The following is an 18,922-nucleotide window of genomic DNA, read 5'->3' on the forward strand; positions in this document are numbered from 1 at the left end:
GCAGTATTCAGAGGCATCAAATGCACACCTGCAGTGGCCAGGTTGTTCAAAATAGTTCAGAACTGATCTGATGCAAGATTTTGTGCTCTTCACAGGCAAGGAGACAGTGAAAGGTTGCATCCACGTGCGATACGTCAAAGTAAGCACTCAGACACTCAAATCCATTACAAATAGGACAGAAAAGTTCTAGGAAAAGGAATCTGTAAGAACAACACAAGAAGAGCGCTCATCTTTTCACAGAACCAGTATGAAAGATGTGGCATTCTTAAAATATCTCCATAGTCAGCTATGACCAGGAATATTCATCCCACGCCCCACTTCTGCACACAGGAAGGGAAGAGCTAATAACAGAAGAATTTTCTTTCGGTGGCAGGAACAACTGTGTGATGATCATCCCCCACCCAGTGTGGGATTCCAGCAGAGATCAAGGATGCCCTGGCAAGAGCATTATTATCTGTTTGTGGAAGTCGCACAGCTTTTATTAATGAGATTCCTAGTAAAGTATTAAAACCCTGTAGCAGAAAGCCACACTGCTCATTCCTGAATCATATGAAATCATTCACCATTTTATATACAAGTTTTGAATTACAATCTTCAGCTTCTCATCAGAAAAAAAAAACAAAACAAAACAAACAAGCCTAAAAAAAAGCATTTTTTGGTAGAACTGCACAGTGTACAGAAGCATACTTTCAGTTACACAGTATCTTACAGAACACATACTTGAACAAAAAGCAGAGCCTGTTATCTTTCCTAGAAGGCCCTGCCCAGACAAAACTAGATGTGTCACCTCCATTACCAGAAGAACGGCTTTAACTGGACAAAAGAGTACATGAAAAACCTCCTGAACACTCCAGATAGTTTAACAAAAGGAGAAAAGTACATTTGTAAACAACTTTAAAACAAGAGCCTTATGGAAATAGTCACTAGAAAGTTAAGCTATTGAACTCTTCATAGCCCAAATTGGTAGGTTTTACCGTTTTTTTGGGTGGTTTTTTTTTTTCTTCCTTTTTTTAACACAAATTTTGCCACACAGAACACTTCACTGAAAAATATAGGCAAATAATTAAAAAAAGAAAAAAAAAGAAAAAAAAAAAGGTGCATTTAAGAAAGAGACAGTTTGAAAGCCAAAGGCCAAACTCCAAGTTGCCCTTGTATGTTACAAGAACAGAGCTATAACCCAGCTGTTGAATGGAGCACAGCACTTGTTTTACGATCTGAGATTCTTTTTAATGTAAACTCTGAAAAGTCAAGAGCTACTGTTAGAACTGACTTTTGTATTACGTACCATGAAGCACTGTTTTCACTTTTCATTATTCAAATTTTGCCGTGAATTGACTTTTTGTAGACAGTATTTTAAGCAAATCTGTTTTACGATGAGGCAACCAGGTAAAAACTGTTCAGAGAAATGATTTTGTATGTGTAATTATCTACCATGCATCTCAAGTCTAGCATTAGTATTTATGTGCTCTACTTGATGCTTAAGCACATGTTAAGCAAGCTGTTGAGCACGGAGTGAGTCCATTTTGGTAGAAGGACAGATGTATGTGAACAGCAGTGCTTTGGATAACTTGTGCTATTCCTAATACTACAGTTATTTTCTCCACCAATTACATTTTACTATAAATATGTGTGCCCTTAAGTTGATCCCAATATCAGTTTCATCTAACTAATCAAATTATCTGCTAAGGTTTTGGGAACGATTGCCCTTCCCTTATTTAAGTAAAAGTGGGACATGTTTCTTATTCCTAAAAATTTGCCAACAGCAGATTTATTTTCAAGACAGAGTGACACTGTTCAGTAAACTGTTGGTCATTTTTGTTCACAAATAAGCAGAAGAGTATTGATGTTTATTATCAGGTATGCAGGAAGGGGAATAGAAAATGCTGTGATATTTCTACCACTAATGTTTTTCTGATTTCTGCCCATGGGTTCCCATAAAATAATTATTAATTTGAAATAAACATAAACCAAAGTTCCTATTACCTCTCATATTTTGAGGGCTCAGCAGCTAAATTTCAAATTTTTATTTTCCCTCTGCAAAATAATGTTGTTAAAGCCCTGCCAACACCTGAGTGTGCCAAGAGCTCATGTGAGGACTAATTTCTATTTCTATACCTAATTTCTGTACCAGCTAAAAGTTAACTCATAGACCAAATAACAAATGTGCAATGTAAACAAGTAGTTGTAGTTGTTTTCTCCCATGTAATAATGATAAATAATGACACTGATAATTATCTATCCTGCTTGAGTACATTAAATGCAATTCTTCACTCACAAAGGCAGCAGCAGGCATTCTGAGATGGACATCCTTTGAGTTATGCTCAAATGAGTGGAATAACTGAGATTCCTGATGGAGATCTAAGCCTTTTCCCTCATTTTCTTAACAGTTTCCTCAGTTTTCATACTCAATTGTATTTCATAATTTGCTACTTGAAATAAATTCATTTCCCCGAGCTTTTTTCTTCCTATCCAGAACAAACTTATTTGCATTTATGGCAAGTGCTGTTCAGCAAGAAAGTTGTAAAGAAAAAAAATCTTCACGTGAAGTGGTATGAAGGGAGAATTTAAAATTGCGTTCATTTGCTTTCTGAATTTCATTTTCAGAAAGCTTCAGAGAAAAAAAGCTTTAAAGGCTTAAAACATGTTATTGTACATTTTTGTTTCTTCTAAACAAGGGATCAATTTTACTCAGTGAATCACTTTCATAACTGCTACCCAGTAACTACATGAAACTGCATGTCATTCCCCCCAAGAAAGTAAAGAAAATACAGTGTTTTACTTCAAATATTTTATGAATGCAAGATTACAACAAATATATTAGTCAAAATGCAGGGCTATCAAGCACTGAACCAAGGATGCTGGCATCAGTCTGACTACCATTTTGCAGGTGGAAAAAATATACTACGACTACAGATAAAAGGCATCACTAATGCATCATGAATTACTCTGGTCAGCCAACATCACCTCTGCAGCTTGATGCATGTTTACGTCCTGAAAATAATAACGATAAATTTGTTTGAGATGAGACACTGGAACAAAGCCATTCTTAAACAGGAAAGTTTTTGTTTTGCTCTTATCGAGGTAACACCAAACACTAAAACCAAGATCTTACAATTTAGCAGCCACTTTAACACTTGTTAGGCTAGCCTTCACACAAGGAGCATGCATACAGCCACTGTTCTTGCTTTATACTGTGGGCTGTTGGTTAATTCAAGTCACTGTTTTCTCACCTTATCTCATTAACCTGTTGAATCAGATGTCCACCGTAGGAAAAGGAAAAATTAAATGATGTTAAGTGTAGCAGACAAATACAGATCACACCGAGAAGCTAACACTCATGAGTTGTCATAATAAGGGATAATAATAACAATTAAAAAAAAAAATCAGTCTTTTCTGTGCATATTTTTTTCTTCATTTGAAAGGTCCCAGGAAATCATGATGTGCCTGGCCGTTTCTGTTGCTGATTTCTGATGACCTCTAACTGTTTTTTGCATTGCTGATAATAAGTTGAGAGACTTTTATTTTCATCTAACAGCTTTTTATGTTCTTGTACCAGACGGGATGTATTTTGCTGGTCTTTTTCATCCTGGTCCAGTTCTGCTATTAATTCTTGCCTGAAGTAAAAAGGGGAAAAAAAACAACAACAAACCCATCAATTATAATCTACGTCCATTTGAGCAGAAATGCATCACAGAGTCAAGGAATCATTAAGTTTGGAGAAGACCTCTCAGATCATCAAGTCCAGCCATTAACTCATCCCCATGCCCAGTAAACAGTGTCCCTCAAGATGAACTCATACGTTTCAAATACTTGTTTGATTAAATTTATGGCTGTTGACTTTTTATGCAAAAAATTAAGTTGACGAAAATCTTATTCTTTACAATAGTTTGGGGAGAAATTCTCTTCCAAATTAAATCCACATTCAAACATTAAAACAGCTGGAAACCAGCCTCAATCTCTTCTCTTGTGCTTTTAATAATAGCTTTCAGGTGTAGAACATGTAAGAATCCACAGAGAAATTCATAAATTTAATACTAATTTTGCTTATGTATATGCACATTTAACAATGCAATAAGAGGCAAACCAGAATCAGGCAGAATATTTTTACAATTGTTACTAGAGCTAATTTATGCAATAAACATCTAAAATGTTTTTTAGCAACTACTGTTAGAGGAATAAATTCTCTGCAATTGTATCTGTTAATTTCTGTAATGCAGTTTTCCACAAAACATAACGTTGTGACTTGTTTCTTTCCCCAGCATCCTAATTATTTACAGACAGCACTAAAACAAAGCCACATTTGGAATTACCTGAATGATTCAGTTAAGATTTCATCACGAAAGTTTAAAGCTGTAAGAACAGTGTTCTGTGCTTTACATGCCCTTATAACATCATTCATGGTAAAGTTTGGGGTTTTTTTTTTTGATCTTCGGAAAAACACCACAGCAACTGGCAACTTTGCACTGAAATGCTGTCTTGTACTTTGAACTGTACATTGTAAAGTAGTGGAAAGCAAAATATCAGGCAGATTATTTGTGTAGCTGTGATTTCACTTAATTAATGCATTAAGGATACAATACGTTTTTAAGCAACAATTTTAGAGGAACAAATGCACTGATAAACTTGCTAAAATTATCCTACAAAATGGATGTAGTTAAATAGAATGCAGTTTGTTTTACTATTTGTTTATGAGGTGACAAGCAGGCAAGCTGCCAATAGTAATCTAGCAACAAAATAGTAGAGGAGAAAGTTCATGTTCTTAATTAATTGTTGCCATGTGCTTTGTAATTACAGTTAAAAAAATTTACTAGTTCAACCTTTATAGAATAATTATTATCTCAAACAACATTAAATACATCAATCACAGCACTATTTTTTGTTTCATACCTAAGAGCAATTATGTTCTGATTAAGAAAAAACAACTGGGGAGAAATCTCTATACAGACAGTATGGGGAAAAAAGGAAAAAGGAGAAATCAAAAGGTAGGAATTAGTTTTGAAACAGAAGCCCATTTTTATATTGCCAATCAGGGACAATGGAAATAAAAACAAAATTAAGATCTTCACTGCAGATTCAACATTTCTTCATGAACTATGTACATTCTAACAGTACTTGGAAAAAAAAAATGTTCTCAAGATGCTAAGTCAGAAGTGAATGCACATTTTTTTGTTCTTCAGCAATTCCACAAACACCAAGGCAAGCTCCACTTACACAACACTTTGTCTGCCATGGCTTAGACCTTTGTGGGTAGCAAGCTGGTTACTTGGTTTATTAAGTATTCATGACCTCTAAGAACTGCCCCCCAGCACCAGGAAAGAGAAATGATGAGAAGCAAAACATAACTGCATTTCAAATGGACATTCTGAGTCAGCAATAACTTTGGCTCCAATCCAACTGTACATGCAAGCAGTTTCTTCACGTACACATGTACACCGTAAGAAAGTACATAATGGCTTTCATGTATTAGGTCCTAAACCCCTACTAGAAAAACATGAAATTTGACTTGGTAATACTGATTGACAAAAGCTGGATATAACATAACAACTAACTGTTAAATAAGTAACACTGAGCTGTTATCTACAATTCTAAAAGGCCACTGAAGGTCTTTTACTGGACAGAGAGTGAAATAAAATTCCAAGGTTCCTCAACAGTCCAGATCTTTTATTTGCAATGATGCAAACAACATAACTACTGTGGTACATAGATTGATGTCCCATAAACTTTAAAGTGGACTTGTCCAGAAGAAAAGCCTTGATACTGATTAAAACTTTAGTTACCTCTCCGAGTATCTCACCTATGGAGAGTAGTTCAGTACTTCTAAGAGATTAGGCCTGAAAAATGATCATGGTCTATGAAATTTTATTTTGTAAAGCCTGAAATAGCAGTCACAGATCACTTACTTCCTCTGCAACAGCAATGCAATTTCTGTCTGAACTTTCATATACTCTTGTGCCATTTTGCAGTGCTGTTCAAACACAGCCATAGATTCTTTGGAGTTCGGGCATGGTGCTAGAGGCTGAAAATAAATCAGACATGTTAAAAACTAATGAACTGATATGTCAGTGTACAGCATGTTAGAACGTCTCCACAGAGTATTTATAACATCTTTTAAAAAACAGTAAGCTTTTAAAAATAAGTGTTAAACCATGCACTGGAAAATTTTACTGCACTGATGTCAAAGTTGACTCAAACCTCCAACCTGCAGTTATTAATCTGACAGTCTCTTCATCAAAAGGAACAAAAATCAAAGTAGTTTTTAATCACACACATAACAAATACAGTGAATGCAACAATTTGATTCAGTAGAACTCAAGCAAGGAATGTCTTATTTTGACAGTCACTCAGATTACATTTGGTTTTACGGATCATGTTTCCCAGAGGCTGTTTTTAATAGCTTGATCAAATCTGAGTCAACCAATCTCAGATTACATAATACATTTTTTTTAGCCTTGGTCAAAAGTTAGACAGAATAGAAGCACAGGTAAATACGTGGCACTATATTTTGTAGTCTCAAATTCACACATTAGAACAAAGCATATATTTGTTACCTGTAACTGATGATCTAATGTAAGATACGCCATTGGGATGGAGTTATCTGACCCATTGGTCTCTGTAACAATAATAACAATAAGATTTTAATGCATTTTTAAATGGAGTTCTATTTTTATAGGACAAAAACCATAACACTACATCATTTCACAATACACAATCTGAAGATGAAAAAGCAAATGGAAATAGCAGGAAATAGCAGTGTTCCAATCCCAAGGCAGGTGATTTTTTTTTTTTTTTCTGATAAAGTTAAGAACTTCAAAATTATGGTCTATCTAATCAAGAAGAAATAAAGATTTATGTGATCATCCTCCGTTTTTAGAAGTCATTTATCAGCATACAGACTTTAAAAATACTATTTTGCACAGTTTTTCATCATGTTCTCTGCTTGCAAAAAAAACTGCCATTTCATTCTTGTTTATGAAGGATCAGCCAGCCAGCCATGCATCTAATGATTTTAAAATTAGAAGCTGTGCAAACCAACTCTGCCAAAATAAAAAAAAAAAAAGCACAACCTCCTGCTCAGTATTGAAAACAACTCCTGGTGAGGAGTTTGTATCTTCCTTACAACATGCTCTATGGCATCCATCTCCTTTGCTCTGTAGAAACACTTTGTGGACAGCAAGGAACCCAATAATCAGCCTATCTCGTGGGTCTGGCTGCTCTCTTCTTACACTGCATTTGCTCTGACTTCCTCTAGTTCTTTCATTCTATATTTAACATGGTTCTCAATTCTCAAAGGTTGCATCTTTTGGAAGCCCAGAATTTGGGGAGCACAAAGTTACCGTTAAGCTTTAAGAGACATAGGAGTAAAGACACATTGAGAAACTACTGATTTTACAGCTGCATTATTGCTACTAGAGAATTATATGGAGGAGGGTAGGTGGGGAAAAAAAAGGGGCTGCTTACCCATACCCCAAAAGCACCTGCCACAGAGTAGTCGTGGTAGAGAAACTAAGGTGTTGCCCTCAAAGACTACGCTATCTCCAAGAGCAGCTTCAAAAGGAAACAGAAATAAGAGGGTGGGAATGGAGAAAAAGTGGTTAAGTCTATGCTTGTAAGGAAACTAGAAGGTGGTAAAAATAAATGAAAATAACAAAACAAAACAAAAATCAGAGACTTAATCACCACAGTGTCTTAGATAAGAACAATATTAAAGGCCTTCCCTGCATTTGACTACTGCCATATATGGAATACTGCTACAGCAAGGGAGTTATTGCAATGCTTCAAATACATCAATGCATGCAAAAAACTTCAGATTACATTCCTGAGCTTCTGGTCATGTGTCACAGAGCTGCAACTTTTCCTGTGGTTGATCAGATTTGGCTGTGTCCTTATTTTATCACTTTGCCTCATTTACTTAATAACACACTCACTTTTACAGAAAACTGATTTATCTGTTTAAAAATGTAAACCTTTGTTTATGGACTGGTAAACCTAATGTGAAAAAATACACATGGTACATTCTGTATTTACCTGAGTATAAGGTGAGTGATTTCTGTGAGCAAGAAAGTCACCAAGTAATAGACCTAACTTTAGCTCCAGCTGTGTGTTGCATTTATGGCCAAACATTTAGGACAAACTGTCTCTGCGCTGGCATAAGATAAGCAACTTTTGGTTCCCAGAAAACTGTCTATTAAACTAATGGTAAGAGATTGCTTCCATGTCAAACAGCAATTCCCGTAAACGCTCACTGTCCAAAGCAACTTGGAAGCACAAAGGAAGGCACAGGGTGGGCTATGGTGGAAAGCAAGGGCTTTGGGATTTATATGCTACTTGGCATAGTGTGTGATTAGGCAAAGTGATAATGGACAGAAAGAAGAAAGCAAAGAGGCAAAGTACAAGAGTATGCTACTCTCCTCCTACTAAAACAGGGGAAAGAAGTACACATCTTACATTCAGAATCACCTTATATTTGGTAAAATACGAGTACGCATATATATGTATGCTGGCACAAAATCAGTCCATGTGTGAATTTCCATTTTGCAGTTGGTTACAGGAAAAGAATGACAGAATCTGATCAGCCAAAGATGAAACAGATCACAAGTGAAAGGCTTCAGAATTTAAAGCACTACGAAATCACAGAATCAAGAATCATAGAATCGTCTTGACTTTAAGCCTAAGATTCAACAGGTATGTTCCAGTAATGGAAATGTAAATCTTATTTGTATCCTAGAAAGGAATTTGTGGGGATCCATCATTTCCACGTAGTCTAATATTGGTTCTTTTTGTGATGGCATGCATTATTATCTTTAAGATCAAATTCAGCTATTTTGTGTAGTCTTAATCACCTTTCATAACAAAAGAACAGTGATGCTACAGTAGATTACTTAGATTAGTTCATTTAAGAACAGTACATTTTATGTTCACATTGTGCATGAGCAAAATTTCAACACATAGATTTAAAAAAATATAAAATTAATGTATTCCAGCTGGTACTCACCTAAGTAGCATTTCTTTCCAGAAGTCAGAGCAATGAAAGCTTTATCTGTGCATTCATAATACAAATGCACAACACTAAAACGCTGCAAGATGTCCATTCCCCTCACTCCACAATAACACATTGTAACCAAAACTGGTGCTCAAAGACCTTTGTTAAATAGTCACATCGCTGCATATGTACAATACTTTGTAACAAGCACAATTCCTACAAGCTTATGTAATTTAACAATATCTTTATAAAAAGTTTTCATATCTGATGTCCGAAACAAAGCAACAATAAAATCATTTAACCTATGCAACATTAAAATGGACTGTCACTTTCACTGCCTAATTCTATACGTAGGCACATACCCTATGCCATAACTGTTTCTCTTCTAAAATGTTTCACTAATGAACTACCTGCATCATCAGGTGTCCATGGATTACGGGTTGGCTTTTCAGAGGTTGGTCCCGAGGTAGTGATCATTCTCACACTAGGACTAGATGATCTACTGCTGTTTCTACTCTCCTGAAATGATAAAACAAAGTGACAAGGAAAGTCAAAAGACGATTTTTCAAAACATTTATTTTACAAAATGGTATTAAAATAAAAAATCAATGTGAAGAAGCCTTAATACATATTCCTCCTGACCTCTTGCAAATCTTTTACCCTGAAAGCTTTCCAGATTGCTTCATATACTTTACATGTATTGCATGGATTTCATCATAATTTCTTCTTTATCTTTACCATTCAAAAAGAAAAGGATGCAATTTCGCTATTCAGCATAGCAAAAAGGACTGCTGAACAATGCACTAAAAATCTTTATACAAAAGCACTATACTACACAGACTAGTTTTCACAACGCTGTTTGGTGAATTCCATCAGCTCTATAAAATAAAGAAAGAATAGAGTTTTATTTCTGCATTCATTGATTAAGCATCAACTACGTTCAAATAAAGGAATGAACTTCAGTAATTGCACTTCACTGCAAAGTATTAATATACAGTTTTTATTGTGATTCCTGTGTTAACTTGGAACTTAAATAATTAATCCTCAGAAAGCATGAAAAAGTGTTTAATCAAAGCAATCCATTTAAACAATTGATTAAACTGAATTAGAAATTGAGGAAATTCTCTCTTTCAAAGCAAATTAAAAACCAAAGCAAAATTCTGTATTAATAGAAAGCTTGACTATTTAAAACCTTCTGTTTACCAAAACACAGAAACTAACACTGATATCATTACTCTACCTAGCTTCTCTTTCAGAATTCCAATTTACAATACATACTATTGTATTTCATATATCTTCTCACTGACACAAAATAAACACAGTGTAGTACTTAAAAGTACAGACCCCACCATCTTTTGCAGGAAAACGCTTCTGTCAAATGAAAAAATGCTATTAAAAGACAATTATTTTCAATACAGTGCACAGTTAACAAAATTATTAACTAGCTGTCCCTGTATTTCAAAAGGAGCATTGAAATGCACATTACCTGGAAGCTGCAGTTCTTTATGACTCCAATTTCCTAGTATCATATCTTAAATTAATTTTTAAAAGCCAGGATTTCAGTCAGTCAAGCTACACTCCGAAGAGTAGCAAGATTCTACAGTGAAATACCCATTATTTCAACTGCCTTACAATATGTTTCTCTGGTAATTGCTCCAGTTTAAGAGCCTAGCAAAACATGCTATTAAACAGCACACATGAGACCTATAACAGTAAATGCCCATACTTTCTAAAATGAAACATCTTTAAAAGAACAATAATTTAAGTCCACTGGGTAAAACAGGGAAGTCAGAAACACGGCTCAATTATTACCTTCTCAGAGCTTTAAAAATTGTTTCAAATGCAAAACTTATATTGCAGTAGTTAACGCTGTCCCTGTGCCAACCCTGAACACTTTGGTTTTGCTTGCTTATGCAATGGAAAAATGTTTGCAAGGTATGCAGCTTCAGTAGAAATAGTTGTTAAAAAAAATGAAATTATCTGTAATGCCCTTAAGTATTTGCTTAAGCTACCTAATTTTCTTCAAATTATTTCAGTCTTCAGATGCTGAGGAAACTCATATCTGATTGTTTTCTGCTGTATCATATCAAGGGAAATAAATTCATAGAATGATGTGAAACTCAATTAAAAATGAAGGAATTGGCAAATGGGGATGGAAATTTATCCATTAGCTGTGCATTCCTCCTTTGACAGACACATGATAAGCAACATGAAGAGTAGTTTCATTGTTATTAACCATTTAATGTTTTATGTTAGTAGCCAGAAACTATTGTAGAAATAATCCAATGGGATGATACTATCAGGATGACTGCATTAGAAATTTTGAAAAAGCTTTCCTGTTGAAGTATTTGCTGACATTAGAAAGCCTGGTGTCTACTGGTAATGTGCTCAGATATGAATGATAAACACACACAAGAAGATAGAACAATCTTTTGTAGTGAAGCGTAAGTGAAATGTGTTGAGTATTTAGATTTAGCAAAGGGGACTTGAAAAGTACACTAGCAAGCTAAATTACAAGCTATGCTATGCTGCACTGCGTGCTGTACCAGATTCTTTAGATCTGTGAGATACTAGAGATAGGAGTAAAGGATTTTTATCTGAAGTGTATTTAAAAAGCATCACAAAAACCCACGAGAAGTTCCCAAATCTGAACACGTTAGATTACAGTGTTTGAGTGTGCTGAGTAAGATGTTTCAGCTTTCCTGGCATAACACTAGACTGCAGCTACCTTCCTTGACACCAGCTTCTCTAAAGGTAAGCCAATGGCTGTTTTTCAGCAGACAGTTCCTGTTACTCCTTCATGGATCTCCTTTCATCCTTGCCTCCTCCAGACATCACAGTATGCCAAGTATGCCAGACTTTTTGGAGGGTTACCCTTATACTAGGCCAACATATCTTGGGATGCAGCAAGCATGGCATTGCTAGCTAGTTGAGGGAAGGGCATCCTGAAGGGGGACCTACAGGAAAGTTGGAAAGGGACTTTTCATAATGGCATGTAGCAACAGGATGAGGGGAATGGCTTTAAACTGAAAAGGAGGGTAGATTTAGACTAGATATTAGGGAGAAATTCTTTACTGTGAGGGTGGTGAGACACTGGAACAGGTTGCCCAGAGAGGCTGTGAATGCCCCCACTCTCATTCAAGGCCAAGCTGAATGGGGCTGTGAGCAACCTGGTCTCAAGGGAAGTGTCACTGCCTATAGCAGTAGGGTTGGAACTAGATGATCTTAAGGTCCCTTCCAACTCAAACCATTCTTTGATTGCATGATTGCCCTGCTCTACACTGCACTGGTACAGCCTCACCTTGAGCACTATGTGCAGCTTTGGTTGCCACAGTACAAAAAAGACACAAAATTATTAGAAAGTGTCCTAAGGAGTGCTACAAACGTGGTGAAGGACCTATAGGAGAAGACGTATGAGGAGCAGGTGAGGTCCCCTAGCTTGTCCAGCCCAGAGCAGAGCAGGCTGAGGGTGGTTTGCAGCTCCTCACAGGGACTGGAGGGGTATTGTTGTGCTCTGCTCTCTGATGACAGCAACAGGGCCCGAGGGAACGGCATGGAGTTGTGTCAGTGCGTCAAGTTGATACCAGGAAAAGGTTCTTCATCAGATCGTGGTCAGGCCTTGGAAAAGGCTGCGCAGGGCAGTGATCAGGGCCCCAAGCTGCCAGAGCTCAAAAAATGTTTGGACAATGCTCTCAGATATAGGGTTTGAGTTTTGAGTGGTGCTGTGAAGAGTCGGAAGTTGGACTCAGTGACCATTGAGGGTCCCTTCCAATGTGAGATTCTATGATTGTATCTTTGTCAGGTGGCTACAGTCACACTAGTTTTTTAGTTTCTCAGTTTCTCAAAGTTTTACAGTCTTGATAATCTCGCTTGCTCTGAGGTATAATTCTCCCTCTAGGAACTGCACAATTTTTTTCAAGTTTAATTTAAGCAGGAAACCAGACTTAAAGAAGTCAGTGGCACTGGCCCTTTCTCCTCATCTCTTGTGGATTTTATCACCCTACAGAACAGGAGAAAATAAAAATGTGCATCTGTGACCAATTGCACAATCTCATGGACAGAATGATTCATCTGCACAGTATCAGCTCCCACAGATTCTCATACTCGACTTGTGCACGTGTGGGTCTGTACGCTCAATCCTTACTTCTCAATTGTTCAATACCATATATGCATTATTTTTTTTTCCGACCTCAAAGTAAACTGAGAAATACTAAGACTCAGCAAGAACTGTTAAAAAAAAGAAGTTTAAGAAGTATTTCTGATATCATCATGACACTGTATAGAATGATCTACCCAATAAAAACATAGGTGGGGGCACAGGTACCTCACTGTCTATCTAATTGCAATCTGCAGTTCTTTAGCAATTACGCCAAATGTGTTCCAAATCTATTTGTACAAATTACCAATTTTTTCCAAGGAGACTACCCAGTTTAAGCAGCAGGATTTTTGTGCTCCATCAAGCCTTTCTAAGTTTTGTTGTGGCTGCAGTTCAGTGCACATCTATTTCTGTGTTACAAAGCTTAGGAAAGAACAGTAGTTAATGGACAGCCACAGACATCACAGTTCAATGAGGTCTTAAAATGATCAGCTCAGTGAAAAAAAAATTGCATGGAAAAATGAGTCTGCCATCGCGATAAATGGATGGAAACAGATGAGACTGCAGACTATAACTGCAGGAAAAAGGTTACATCAGTGCTGCTCATGTAACTTGTCCAGTCTAAGGTCACCAAGCACTAGAACATACGACTTTTCACCAAGTCCTGTGACTTAATGCACGGGTTCTCATCAGCAAGCCCCTCCAATGGCTGGCTCAGCGACTGAGAACCTTTGTTGTAGCACATTTTCCTATCTAAGCTCTCAGTGTAAAAAGGTCAACTGAGCAGTAAAGCACTATTACTGTCTGATGTTCTGGTAGTACCAGTACTCAGGCATTAGTGGAAAATGCCTTAAGACTCTGAAGACCATTAAAAAAATAATAATTAATAATCATAATCAAAACCACTCAAAGACCCATGCAATACACAAGAAATCACAACACATACATCAATTTCAGATTAAAACAACCAAAGCTAAGCAGGGAGTCATAAGCCTTGGTCTACCCTTGTCAGGTAAGTACCGCAAACTTTGGCATACTTGCCCCGTGTTTTGCTCCACCTCAACAGAAAAATCCATTCCGAGTAGGAAAAACCTTGATAAAAACAAACTCCAAAATACTGCAGTATAAATTTATATTTGCATGTTGGCAATTTTCAGAAAAAAACATGTTTATTATGATTTCTGATCAGCTTTACTATTCAGTCAAATGGTTTTAAGTAAGAAAAAAAAAACAAATGATCAAAAAGTACAGCATAATTTTGAGTGGGGTAGGAGCTTAAAAGGACTGGGTATGGGAGAGGAAGCACACAGTGCTATGGCAGTTCAATAAAGAAGCCAATGCAAAAGGGTGGGTTTAAGAGAGAATGGTATGCAGGAAAGAAGGATGTTTGCAATGAAGAGAGGGAGAGGGAAGGGGACTTTCAAATTAGAGAAGATAACCTATATAGAGTATGGTGCATGTAGAGAGATGCTATAAACTGACCAGAACTACACTAGTTACAGATGTTTTTTCTGCTTTGGCTGGTAGATTCCTTATATAGATAGCAGTTCAAGATTTTAAATACACATTCAGATAGCAAAATCCAGAGCTTATAGAAACCTATATAGAACAATCTTAAGTATTATGTTGTGTTTGCTTTCTTAATTTACTGTTTCTTTTAAAATAAGTACATACATATATATGTCAAAAGTTAGCACTAGTTTCAGCTATCTTTTCCATTATTTTTCTCGCCCATGCCCAAAAAAAGGGAGAAAATTCATGATTTATTTATATGGACAGTGCATAAACTTCTTCCAAAGAACATTCTTATTATTACATTTCCCAAAACTGCAAGACAAAAAAAAAGCAGGTAATTTTAATACTGCCACTTACATTTCCAGTACGTATACTATAAGAAAGAAAAAGGGTAAAATGTGATTCTAGTACTTCTACAGACCCACACCAGTCTGGCATAATTTCTGTTCTACTGTTAACCAAATAGGCTAATCTGTTTGTTTGCTATATTTTGCAGATTCATTTCTTTCTGCCTTCTTTGAAGATATTAAAGTATACTTAAGAGTTATTTCATTATTCTCTGATAGTTGTATGTAGCAAATTCTACTAATAATATCCAGGGGATTCATGAGATTTCTGTGACTATCACATTCTACAGAATTAAAGAAGGATTAAATGTTGATCTCCCTGATAACCACACACCCCTAAAATTACCACCTATTTTAGATTATTGCTGTAGGTTGTTTTTTATGGAAACTTGATTAACCTGACAAACATGTTAAGATCTCAATTTCCAAACATACAAATAATAATAGGTACCTAAAAATTCCTAATTCACACTAGTGATAAAATGCCCTCTCTGAATCACTTCAACAGGCCTGGTAATAATTAAAACACAAAATAAAGACATTTGAATGAAGCATTAGCTGTACTTTTCTCATTTAAGATGTGCTTAGTTTAATTTCAGCTTTATATAGCATAACAGTGTCTGTTACCATGGCATTTATAATACCATCTACAAAGCTATTAAATTAAAAAGCATCTTAATGCAATAGCTGTATTTATTTTGTAAAATATCCTTGTGATAGCTCCTTATTGTAAAACTCTCACAAGAAATAAGAGATAGTACTGTAAGATATGTTTAGAGTATAGAGATTCATTAATAAATAAATACACATAACATTGATTTTTTTTTATTTTATACAATATGTGAGTCTAATGTGTGTCTAACTGCTTCAGACAATTATAAGTCAATTGTTTCCTATACAGAATGAAGTGAAAAGTCTTTCTGACATAACATCTGAGCCAAATGAAGTGGTACACACAAACTGTTTGTACATAAAAATGATAAATATTAGATAAGCTATAGAGAAATCACTTATCATCTAGAGCTCATTCACAGAGTATCCTCCTGGTATCTAATTTAAACACAATGCAAATGACATTGCATTCTGTCGAGCCTCCATATCATTTGTACATAAGTATCAAAAGTGAAGATTTGCAGATCAGTTTCCCTATACACATACACACTGACTTTATTGAAACATAATGAAGGGATGAGAAAGAGCTTACCTGACTGGACTCTGTTCCAGCAACAGTAAGATCTTGAATGGATCTGCGCCTCTGCTGTCCGTTTCCTGCTGGGAAAAAAGCAAAACAAAACAAAACAAAAAGAAAACAGTGAAATCTATTCCGAACAAAATAAGAAGGGTGAGACTGTTGCAGAGGAGCTTGGAATTTGTACAAATCCACAGAGAGAAAGGGAGAGAGGGGGAGAGAGAGACAGCTGCAGAATTTTAACTCAAAACATGCTGGCCTGTCAACAAAAAGTATCCCCTAATACAACAACCACTCCTACCACATGAATAGCTGCTGCCCTCCACTCCACCATCTTCTGACACATGTATTTAAACAGGCTTAGGACTCGGGGCAGGAGCTGATGACGACATCTATTTCAAGTGCGTTACGTTATGGGGATTTCTAAAAGCTAGACTGCAAAGATAACATGCTGCCAGCTTTAACCTGTTGCTCTTTGGTATGCTCAAGTAACATAGCAAGGACTTCTGTCTGTTTCGTTTCCCTCACCAAAACCAATAAGTGAGAGTACTTCCTTCTGGTCAAAGTGAAAGCACTTTTTCACCTTCAGATGAAGGAAAATGTGTCCCATTCTCATGCTCAAAGAACTGTGAAAAGGGGACGTTCAGCTAAACCACATCTTGCTAATAACCTACTGAACATAGTGCGGTAATCTTTTCCTTTTCTCCTTCCACCTGTTAGCAATTAGCCACTTGTGACAGCTACATAAAACAGTTTAAATTCTAACAGTGACACTCAAAGACATTACTGGGAAACAAAGTCTCCTCAAAAGGATTGGAGATTATGCAACGGAATCTCCCCGACTACTTTGATTTTTATTGCTGTGATTGTTTATACTGTCTCTTGAGAGCAGGTCAGCTGTCCAAAAGGAAACACCAAAACGTTCTGAGTAACAGCTGACAATGCTCAAAATTCTTGATCTGCATTACGTAACTTTTCTACTCAAGGGTAGCATCTCAAACATGTACTACAGCAGTGGCAGCCCCTAACCCATCAACCATGAACTCAGCAGCCAGCCCAACTCTAAGCCCTTTAACAGGCATCTAATCTTTTTTTTAACCTTTTAGATATTTATTCAGCACAATTTCAGTACTACTTCCCTGCCTATCTTGATGAGCAAATTTTGATTCATAACTGTTACTACAAAAATATAAGACTATCTATGCAATATTGATCAATACATTTAATGGAATCCCAATTTAAATTCTTAAATAGTGACTATTGCATGTAAGAATACATTAACACAGAGCAGCCACAGAGAACTCTTAGTGTCACCTTACCAATCTGACATGACATTTTATGTTCTAAAATTTCTACGAAGTACTATGAGAAAGAAGCACATCAGAAAATCAGGAGTTTCAGAATGAGAAGTCTTTGAAAAGTCTTGTAGTCTTTGCTGTGACTACAAAAGAATTTAAGTCACAGCTTTTTTGAGGTCTTGATCTTTTGCTTCTGAAATTCAGAGGAAGTATATACTTACCTAAGCATCACGACTATATTGTTTAATATATTTCTAAGATACTGCAGATTGAGTGAATGATGAATCTATATCAAATTTTTGATCTTATTCATTCACAGTGAATTTTTTCACTAAATGGCCATTTACAAACACAATTATACATTTAATAGAATTATGTATGCTAGATACTTCATCTGGCTGTCACAGCTAATCTCAATATTCAAGATACAGATGATCCACCCATGACTGACACAAAATTATGTGCACGTTTCATTCAACAACACTGTTCTAAAATTAGCCCAGCTGAAATAAGCTTGCAAAAATATCTGAAATTCTCATTTCAGATTAGCAACATTTGTGAATTTAAAGAACCTGGCACATGTGTTGCTGAAACATTAGAACATGGCTGCCAAAAAAGTTAAAATAATCAGGGTGGGGTGCAAGAAAAGAAAATGCTTTGAAGGAGGGTGGAAGGAGGGGCCAAAACTACCATGTTGTAATAAATGAACATCTTTAAATGAAAAATATCTTTGAGTTAGTAGCATGAGAGAAAAGCAAGCTCTACTGGGCAGTGCCATTTTAATTAGTGTAACTGCTGCAGACATCTGGCAAATAGCTTAGACAAAGCAGAAATAGACTACAAATCAACAAATACTTATTGCTCCAGATTCAGGACAAGTTTCAGTTGAAAAAATACAACACAACATTTTTATTCGAAATCTTCACAGCTATGTCTTTATGTCCTCTTTCCTTTTCTTCCTTTACGTGTTTCACCTCTACACCCATTTAAAACTCCTAAGTTTTCCTCCCCATACAACTAATCATGTTGTAAATGTGCAGAAGTTAGTCAACAGTAGCTTGGTGTTCTATGTCAGGATTTTAACAATTTACAGGACTTTAAGATTAGAAATTAATGAGCATCCAAGTACATATCTGTTTTGAGAGTTTTAGTGAAAAAAGCTCTGAGTGCCTGATCGCTACGTGGAATGATGAAAGACTTTTATTTAATTTATTGTACTATAAGGGAAATAGACCCACAAAATCATATGCCATTTCAAGCAGTTACTGTGATATAGTTGTAGAAATTCCATACACTATCTGGGGACTCATGCTTTCAAGGTTTCTTAATACACAGAGATTGCATATGAGAGAGCTACAATTTCTGAAATATTCAAGTTCTGTGCTGTTTAATAACATATGAATATAAAAATTAAAAGGGCAAAATGAAAGCAAAAAAACTAAGGAGAGAAGAGGAAAGAGCAAAAACTTGCTCAGAGGAAAGTAACATTAATTGCTG

At 36.0% G+C, this 18,922-nt stretch overlaps 1 protein-coding gene across 7 annotated transcripts in view; it reads right to left on the reverse strand.

Annotated features, from left to right (window-relative positions):
- Positions 1–455: 455 nt before the first annotated feature.
- MAP3K7 (mitogen-activated protein kinase kinase kinase 7) overlaps positions 456–18,922 on the reverse strand; it is a 49,413-nt gene continuing 30,946 nt past the window's right edge. For 3 of the 7 annotated variants that reach the window (XM_042840018.1, XM_042840001.1, XM_042840035.1), the window contains 5 exons: positions 16,143–16,210; positions 9,391–9,499; positions 6,549–6,610; positions 5,901–6,016; positions 456–3,614 (listed from right to left, as the gene is read on the reverse strand). In XM_042840018.1, coding sequence (XP_042695952.1) covers positions 3,434–3,614; positions 5,901–6,016; positions 6,549–6,610; positions 9,391–9,499; positions 16,143–16,210 — 536 coding nt within the window. In that variant the 3' untranslated portion in view covers positions 456–3,433. Of the gene's footprint in view, positions 3,615–5,900; positions 6,017–6,548; positions 6,611–7,458; positions 7,546–8,992; positions 9,368–9,390; positions 9,500–16,142; positions 16,211–18,922 lie in introns of those variants that run through there. The other 4 variants (XM_042840026.1, XM_042840011.1, XM_042840052.1 and 1 more) reach the window with 3 other exon arrangements.

Source organism: Centrocercus urophasianus, unplaced genomic scaffold (assembly GCF_019232065.1).
Source record: "Centrocercus urophasianus isolate 14NV4802_14NV808 unplaced genomic scaffold, USGS_Curo_1.0 seq_10, whole genome shotgun sequence".
In the NCBI taxonomy this organism is placed as follows: Eukaryota; Metazoa; Chordata; class Aves; order Galliformes; family Phasianidae; genus Centrocercus; species Centrocercus urophasianus.